General features: G+C 36.7%; 3 protein-coding genes across 4 annotated transcripts in view; 1 reads left to right on the top strand and 2 right to left on the bottom strand.

The window, feature by feature from the left end:
• Positions 1-512: 512 nt before the first annotated feature.
• Positions 513-9094, top strand: part of LOC6576689 (discoidin domain-containing receptor 2) — a 162680-nt gene continuing 154098 nt past the window's right edge. For both annotated transcript variants that reach the window (XM_015165318.3, XM_015165317.3), the window contains exon 1: positions 513-945. The gene's annotated coding sequence lies outside the window, so the exon portion shown is untranslated. The remainder of the gene's footprint in view (positions 946-9094) is intronic.
• Positions 4904-6010, bottom strand: LOC6576695 (arylalkylamine N-acetyltransferase-like 2). Its single transcript, XM_002002647.4, has one exon. It carries the CDS (start codon positions 5646-5648, stop codon positions 4998-5000), a length of 651 nt encoding a protein of 216 aa, XP_002002683.2. The 5' UTR covers positions 5649-6010; the 3' UTR covers positions 4904-4997.
• Positions 7856-8643, bottom strand: LOC6576694 (arylalkylamine N-acetyltransferase-like 2). Its single transcript, XM_002002646.4, has one exon. The coding sequence runs from the start codon at positions 8612-8614 to the stop codon at positions 7916-7918; it is 699 nt and encodes a 232-aa protein (XP_002002682.1). The 5' UTR covers positions 8615-8643; the 3' UTR covers positions 7856-7915.

Below are 9094 nucleotides of genomic sequence, written 5' to 3'. Positions count from 1 at the left end.
GCTATGTACTCAACATCCACTTACGTTCCACATGCAACAACTTTGCTATCGCTCTTCGTGTAGCCGTGTCACTCTCTTGCGCTCTCTCTATCTCTCTCTCTGTTCGCTGGCTTCGTTGAGTTGCGCTGTAAAAGAGTCGCATACAGGTGCACGCCAACAGCGACTACCTCGCTCTCGCGTCGCTGGCACCTACAGAGCCGCCCGCCCACACACAGACACCCGCACACATGCAATGACATGCTCTTCGTTTGCCTGTTCACTCGTTCGCTCTCTCTCTCTCTCTCTCTCTAGCGAGCGCTCTGTGTTGGCAGCAGGAAACGTCGCAAGGAAATGCCAAAATGTTCAACGTCCATTCGTTTTCGCATGTGTGCGAGCAACTGTAACTGTATGTGTATGTGTGTGCGTGTGTGTGTGTGGATGACATTGCGGCGCTCGTTGGGGCAGCGCCAGTTGTCGGCTAACGGTAGTCGTTGCGAAACTTTTGCTGGAGTAACGTGTCGCGCAATTGAAATTGGCGGCGTTTTCATCGTCCAGCGCCAGCGTCGTCTCCAATTCGCGTGCTCGCGACTTTTTTAAAAACGTCTCCGTGTGTGTGCGTGCGTGTGTGAGTGAGTGAGTCTCAGTGCATGTGTGTATGTGAGTGAGTCTGATTCTGAGTGTGTGTGTGTGTGTGGGGCTGCCAATTAGTGTGTTACATTTGTGCAACAGTCCCGTGTGCGTGTGCGTGTGCGCGTGTGCGTGTGCGTGCCCCATGCTGCATGCGTGTGCGTGGGGCGCCGCAGTCGCGAGACCAGCTTCAAATTTATTAACATATTTTTAAATACAAAATGCAAATCTCGAATAGCTCAACTAGTCAATAAATACATATACACACATACATGCATATATAAACCGATATATATACATATACATATACATATACAGCAAGTGGAACCTTTCTCCTAGGTAAGCTTAACCTGTAAAACAAACTTCTAACGAGCTTTTAATTCACTTTGTCTTGCCTTCGTCCGCTCAAGTTTTATTTGTCCTTTATTTTCTGCTATTTTTTTCGGTTTATTTATACTTGGGAAAACTTTCTACGAAATTCAATTTTTGACCAAGGCCCTGGAAAATGGCCAGCCATAGAAATGTCACCCACAACGCACGTTTATGGTCATTCAACTGAATTAGATCAAGTTAAACGATGTCTAATGTCAATTAGATTATGTGCAAATGAAAACACAAGAGTCTACTGCGACTATTTTCCATCAATTCAATTAATGGCAACTGCGAGATAAGAGCTTAAAAATAAATTTTAAAAAATATCCATATATATTTTGTGTCTAATTTGAGGTTAAAGTTTTCTGACAAAGTCAACTAAAGGCCTGCCTAGTAATGTACTTGTTGATCTGGTAATTCTTTGACATATGTATATAGTGGCAACGCTCTTAAGACTATATTTAGGCTAATAAACTAACTCTCCGTGAATAAACCAAACATTGCCGTCCTCTATCTCCACTCACCAACTGCATTTCACTTAACTTTAAGATTTAATTTAATTTAATTTCTTTAAATATTAGCTTTAGGCAATGATATTATATAATATCATATTATTTTAAGCAAATTATCAAATCAATTTATAAAAAATATTGAACATTTATTGGTTAATAATGTCATGCATTTGGTCCGTTCAATTAAATTTCATTTTGAGCAGAGGCAAATGTCTTATGCGAACACAAAGACCTGAGGCTATTATGCTAATTACCAAAGACAATATTTTATGAATGAAACAGTTGGAATATCGGTTTTTGCTGCTCCAAAGATGATTTTGATTAAGTTTGCTTTTTCGAGAAAACCCGTTAAATGACTCATTTGTGGTTATTCGGAGCTGCTGCAGTCCATTGTTTGGCGACTTGGCTAAAAAACAGAACCGAATATTAAAGTAATGCCAAATTAGATGTTTTCCGGATTATGCTTTAATTTTGTTATATTAATATATACATCTTCGGCAAAATAATTTTTCAATCTACAGTTCAGCATTTTCATTTTATTTATTTTTTATTTATTTTTTTTTTTTAATTTCAACTAATAAAACATGTTTTATATGCATTTGAAGTTGAAAAAAAAAACTGTTTTTAATTTTAGACAGTGTATAAAGATATATATGAATAAATAATTATATTATTAAAATAGTTTCTTTACATACTTTTTTTTAATAAATTTTGCCTATTATTTATTATTATTTAAGCAACACTTGAATTAATTTCAGTATTAATACTAAATAAAACAAGTTAAAATAGCACTTAAAATTTATTAATTTAACCAAAACTTGAACCATAAAAAACTACAACAGTTTTTTTTTATCTTTCAACAATAATAAATAAAATCGCAAATGAGCTGTTTTACAAGACAAATCAAGTTAAGTCATCAACAACAAAACAACAATTTATTTTTGATGCAAATTTCTACGATATATAATAAAAAATTTCAAATGAATATCTACTATAATGAATAGCTGAAAACAAAATCATAATTATAGCAAATATATTCTTGTAACATTATGATGTAAAACATTGTAATACGAGCCTAATAAATTAATTAACATATTTACGCTGACAGCCGCATGGAAGATCATTCAAGATTCGTTTTATTAGCCAAACACCTCACATATTTAATGAGCTCTATTCAGCGGCGATGTTTCCCTTCCCAATCAACCTTCGCAACATGCTAATTAATGGCTAAGAAACAAACCAAAAACTTTGACAAATATGAAATGACAAAATTCAATGAGCAGCTGAAAAAAAAAAAAACGACAGCTGTAAAGTTTACAGTCCACAAGAAAAATGTTGACCCAAGTAAATTAGCGTGAAAATTCCTGAACAGAAATATTTAGTTGATTATGAATGCTAAGAGGCAAAGTGTAGAAGAAATACCAGAGTTAGCTGGAAATGGATGTGGAGTGCGTGGGAAAACGTGTCAAACGGCTAACTGGGAAAATTGTGGCAAGGTCAGCAGCAGACGGCGACACGCCCCAAACTCACGTGCAGCACAGGGCGAAATGCAGTTGCTTTTATTTTAGTTTTAATTAAAAAGAGCAAAAGTGACTTTTGAAATGGTCAAGAGATAAAACTGCAATAACTATAAAGAGCAGTTTAAAACGGAATTGACGATCGACAGTTGGGTTGGTTTGGCTTGGCTTGGCTTCGATTGGGTGGTTTGGGTCATGCCTTGCTATGTGGGGGACGCACACGCGTCAATTTGTTAAGCGGGTCACGTACGAGCCAACCCTATTGGCCAACCCAAGTGCCACACAGGCCTCTTCCGTTCGACATTTGCTCTATCTATGTGCGAGTGTGTGTGTGTCTGTCTTTGTGTGTGTGTGTTGTCATCAACACGAATATAAAAATCGAGAATTAAACTCGATGAAAATGGCAACAACTTTTGCTGCCCCACTCAAACAACGCCCCATACGACTGGCGCTGCTTCTGTTGCTTCTGTTCTTCCAACAAATCGATTTCAATAAAGTTGAATTTTGTTTGTTTGTTTCTTTTTTTTTATATCGTCTTTATGGGCAATGGCTTTAAAGGCCGCTGCCAAATGACGCAACAAATTAAATGTCAATAATTTAAAATAATTACCAAAAAAAATACAAACGATATCAAAGCAAGTAAATAAAATAACGTTTAACAGCAAATCCCAAGGCCAAATAAATTTTCAACAATTTTTATGGCTTTTTAATCAAATTAAATTGCCATAAAAAAATACGCAAAGGCAAGATAACCGAGTTGAGAATTGGCTAAATAAAAGTAAATCAATAGCAGCATAATTTAAAATAAATAAATGCACTTTAAAGTCGAATAAGAAAGAGCATAAAATAAATAAACAGACAAAATGTGATGGGAACTTTCACTGCGACTGCGACTGCGACTGCGACTGCGACTTCATTATTGTTAAAGGGTTAATGGCTGCGTGCCCATGAAATGAAAGGGTTGCGCCTTGGCGGCTCGGGCTCGCTGCACTAATGACCTGCATTTTGCATGTGAAATGGGCGCAGCCTGAGCCCATTTAGAGGGTTGAAGTGTAAGGGTTTGGAAAAGCAGCTTGGGAAATACGTGCATATCTATCTGCGAAAGGGATTGAGCATGGTCCAGTGCAAATTAAAGAATTAAGCTAATAATTATTTGATTTATTGCAATCAAAAGTCTCATATCTTCAAGTTAAATTTAAGTTTTATACCCGCTCGAGGTATTGAGGTATTTTGGTATCTGTTATTAGTATTATATATTGTAAAAATTATAGTATATTACTTCAAACGAGGCCTAAATATATTTTGAATAAAAAATATCAATTAAACTATAGTCCTATATTTATGTATTTGGTTATTTTATTTTTATTTATTTTTTTATTTATTTTTATGTTAGTTTATTTTTTTTTTTTTTTACGCTGTTTTATTCCTCCTGAAATAAAACCAAATTGGGCTCCTGACCTTGTATAAAAGACTTATAAACAATGTCGTTACAAATATAAAACATATATTGCAAATATTCTTAAAATTATTTATTTAAAAATAAATAAATTTTTAAATAATTAAGCAATATTTTGTTTAATTCACATACATGTAGCTTCTTTAAGAAATTTAATTTAGGAAAATCGAAGATTAAACATCACTAAACCGAAAGAAGATTAAACATCACTCGAAATTAGGGATTGTGTAATGGGCGTAGCTATTTTTGGACCAGGAACGACTGCTATGTAAATGGATGTGACACGTACTCACTTATTTAGAGCTATAGAGTAGTTGATACAACTCCAATTCCAATACGATGACATAATATAATATAATATAATGAAATATTATAAAACGAATAAAAATGTAATGAAATTTCTACCCCTTATATATACACAATAATAGTTAAATATTTTACTTTAATATTTATAAACAGCATTAAACTAATTTAAACTGCATTCACGCATCTCACCTCTACATTGCCATGGCCTAGCTCTTAGCGCTTATAAGCCTACAATTTGATAGCCATTACAGTGACCGCAGTGTGCGGTGCTGGTGGTTGAATCACAGCGATTCCCTGGTCATCCTTGTAGTCCGCATAGGGCACTGACAGCACAGAATCCATGCCCAGGGCAGCCATCACACGAGTGGAGTAGAGGCTGGTGCAGGTGGTGAATAGTAGAGGTAATCCCTTGACACGACCCAAGTCCATTAGGGCACTGACAAGCCGCCGTCCCAGGCCCTGGCGTCGCACCGCCGCATCCACTGCCAGTATACTCAAGTACAGGGTATTGGTGACGTTGTAATGCTCAAAGATTCGCACTCTGCGCTCCACATCGGAGAGGAAGTAATGAACATGCTCAATTAGCTGCTGCGGCTTCTGCTCATTTACTTCGAGCCAATTCTGTTCCAGATCGCTGGGCCGCAGTATGTCAGCGAAAGCCACGCCCACAATGCGCTCCCCATCGAGGGCAACGAGTGAAGTGCCCTGACGTATTAGCGATAGCCGATACTCTCGTCTCTTTGGATGATCGTGAGCCACCGGCTGAGCACCTGGCGTCTGCATCAGCGGCTCCTGGCCATAAAAATGATCGCGCAAGAAACGAGTTGCCTCCCCGATATCAATCTCTTGCATTAATCGAACGATGACCATGATTTTCATTCACTAACTGAATGAATTTGTTAAACACTAAGCGAGCTTTTCTATTGGCCTTATCGCTAAGAGCTTTTGGTCTGGAAATATTTCATTAATCGCACTGATAAACAATTGTTAGTGTTGTCATATTGACAAATTATTACGTATAACAATAAATATTATTTTAATTGATAATTCTAAAACTTGGAAACACGAATTTGATAGCAGCTATAGAGATTATAGAAAATATTACTTGGAGAATTAATCTAGAAATCGTTTACTACAAAATTGTTTATTTCATTTATCAGTTTGAAGTATTAGCTCTTGAAGACAAATGAGAGTCCTATCTTATCCACGCTTTTGATTAGTATTTTGTTTTTAGTATTTGTTTTTTTTTTTTTTATACCCTGAACCCATTGAAAATGGGAAATCAGGGTATAATGGTTTTGTGAAAAGTATGTAACAGGCAGAAGGAATCATCGCAGACCCCATAAAGTATATATATTCTTGATCAGGACGACGAGCTGAGTCGATATAGCCCTGTCCGTCTGTCCGTCCGTCCGTCCGTCCGTCCGTCCGTATGAGCAAAAGGATCTCAGAAGTTATAAGAGCTAGAGAGAAATTTGGCATGCATACTCGTGTATATCATAGGCAGTACGAGTTTGCTTTATTTTTTCGATAACTCATCCGATAACTTTTTTATCGAGAATAATCGAAAAATCGACATTGTTTTTTCAGCCTAATTTGAACACTTTTCAACCAGGAGACTTCAATTTTGCGTTGTATATAGAGTTAATAGACACAAAGATTTTGTAATTTACAGATTTTGGATACCACGCCCCCTTCGCCCCCCATTTGTAAAAAACGCATTTCAAGTACTAGAGACTTGTGCTTTGGAATGTACACACATTTTAACTATATGAACACATTCTAAAAGTTTTATAAAGATACTCTTACTACAAGAGAAATTATTCAACTAATAAATTCTCATAATATTGCCCACATTGCAGCGCAGCCCAAGCGCAGCCGATGCTTACTGCGCAGTTAGCAGAGCGCGTGCTTATAAGTACATGTGTATGTATGTGTGCATAGAAGAAGTGCAGAATGATTAGAATATCAGCTTGGAGGGTTCAGGGTATCTCCCAGTCGAGCAGTCTCGACTGGAGCCTTCTTACTTGTTTTTTACAGAATTGTCCTAACATATATAAGATCTGATTAGATTTTTACTAACGTGTACATATATTTTATTTTCTTTTTAGTCGGTAAATAGGAATAGTAACAATTCCCTTTATTCAAGCAAACAGTGGCCAACATTCAATTCTGTTATCATTAAGAAACCAAAACAGAATTAATATAAATGTGCGAAATCAAAGCTGTGATGACAACTGCTTTAGCATTTTGAATTTGAATTTAAATAGTCTTTCACTTTTTATTATTTTTTTTTCCTACGTTGATTTGGCGATTCTTATATAGCTAACAATCATATTTACTCATGACAGCAAATAATAGCTTTGTTTATTTATTTATTTATTTTTTTTGTTCATATTGGGGTCAGCTTGATAAGTTTTTGCATAAATTATCAAATGCAAAGCAGTTGCTGTTCATAAATAAAAATTTTGTCTTCGAGGCACAATAAACATTTGATATAAAAACATCATTATGTCTCAAGTCTGAAATGGCTAGAAAAAACACATTATTGATAAACCTATGCGCAATTGATTACCATTAAAACTTATTATTTACTAAAATTGAGAAGTATCTATTTAAGTATTATTTTACTAGATTCAAAGTAATAAAATGTTCAATTTCTTAACTGAAATAAAGATGTTAAGCAGCTCAGAGAAAACAGAAAAGACCTACAATTATTTAAAATTAAAAATAAATTATATGTAATTATTAATTCTGCTTTCCAAAACAGAAATATGATATGTAGAACCCCCATGGCTTCCACTTACTCATATATTATTTGATTTTCTAACTATCGATAAATATTTTATTATTTTTAATAAATTTCCCATAGAATGCTATTACTGGCCGCTGTTCGCAGGAGTTAGGGTATTTCCTAATCGAACACAACTTAATTATTTTCGGGTTTCACGAACGCTTGAAAAAATTATATAGATTTGCTATCTGATTGCTCTTATCAATAAGAGTCTATGGCTGAAATACATCACGTTTTCAAGAATAAACGAATTCATACCACACAGCGTGAGATTAATTATAGACTCAGCAAATTATTAAAAATAGAATTTTAATCAAATCAAATTAAACTTATAGAGCCTGCTTGTCTCCTACTAGAAAAATGTCTTATACAGTCCCGGACTATACAAGGGCATTTCCTGCAGCTTGATGGCCATCACACTCGCCTCGGTGTGCGGCTCTGGCGGCCGAATAACCACGTTGCCATCCTCATCCTTGTAGTCCGCATAGAGCTCCGAGTGCACGCACTCCATGCCCAAGGAGGCCATCAGGCGCGTCGAGTACTGGCCCGTGCAGGTGGCCACCATCAGGGGATAGCCCCTGGTGCGGCCCAGCTCCATGAGCGTAACGACAAGCCGTCGCGCCAGTCCCTGACGCCGCATCGTTGAGTCGACAGCCAATGTCTTTAGATAGAGAGCATCTGTGACGTTATAGTGCTCAAAGAACTGAGCGTGTTTCTTAATATTGCACAGGAAATAATGAATATGCTCCATCAAGAGCTTCGGCTTGCGCTCATTGACCTCCCGCCAGTTCTGCTCCAGATCGCTGGGATGCATGACACCAGCAAAGGCGACACCCACAGTCCGACCCTCTCGACTCTGATCGACGGCAACCAGAGAGGTGCCTTGGCGCACCAGCGACAGCCGATACTCGCGCTTCTTTGGATCGTCATAGATCAACGGATGATTACCGGGCGTCAACATCAGCGGCTCGTGCCCATAGAAATGATCGCGCACAAAGAGGCTGGCCTCATCGATATCATCGATTTTCATTTCCCGCACAATCGTTGTCATCTTGCCAGCTATGAAAACTAACTGCAGTTCTCTGTCAATTTACGGTTTTTTCACAACTATTCCAGTGGGCTTATCTCAACAGATAATAAAACCTAATTACCTGTACTTGAATTCAAGTTTGCAAACTCTAAACATATTCAGGCACCTAGAATGCAGAGATAGCGCCACTTAACTGATAAAACAGCAAACGTTTGGCCGACTCGACTTGCATATACCCTATAATTTAATCAGCTGAAATATATTTTTTCATACATATTGAATCTTTTTACTCTACACAAAATCTCGATTATCATGTTATATGTTGTTTATAATCTCTCTTGATCTCTCTAGTTTTGTTATCGATGGAAAATGTTATCGGAAATCTTTTATAAAATTATATCTACTACATCTTTAGAGCTAGAGTTTCAAAATTTTAAATATAGATTCCTGTGTATTTTATTTAAATTTGATTTTTGTCATAATCCACCTCCTCCCTCGAAG

The sequence above is a fragment of the Drosophila mojavensis genome, unplaced genomic scaffold (assembly GCF_018153725.1).
Source record: "Drosophila mojavensis isolate 15081-1352.22 unplaced genomic scaffold, ASM1815372v1 contig_36, whole genome shotgun sequence".
Classification (NCBI taxonomy): Eukaryota; Metazoa; Arthropoda; class Insecta; order Diptera; family Drosophilidae; genus Drosophila; species Drosophila mojavensis.
This window is presented reverse-complemented; position numbering and strand designations above follow the sequence as displayed.

Coding starts and splice junctions, on each gene's coding strand:
- LOC6576695 (XM_002002647.4), bottom strand. CDS start 5,648: ATGAAAATCATGGTCATCGTTCGATTAATGCAAGAGATTGATATCGGG.
- LOC6576694 (XM_002002646.4), bottom strand. CDS start 8,614: ATGACAACGATTGTGCGGGAAATGAAAATCGATGATATCGATGAGGCC.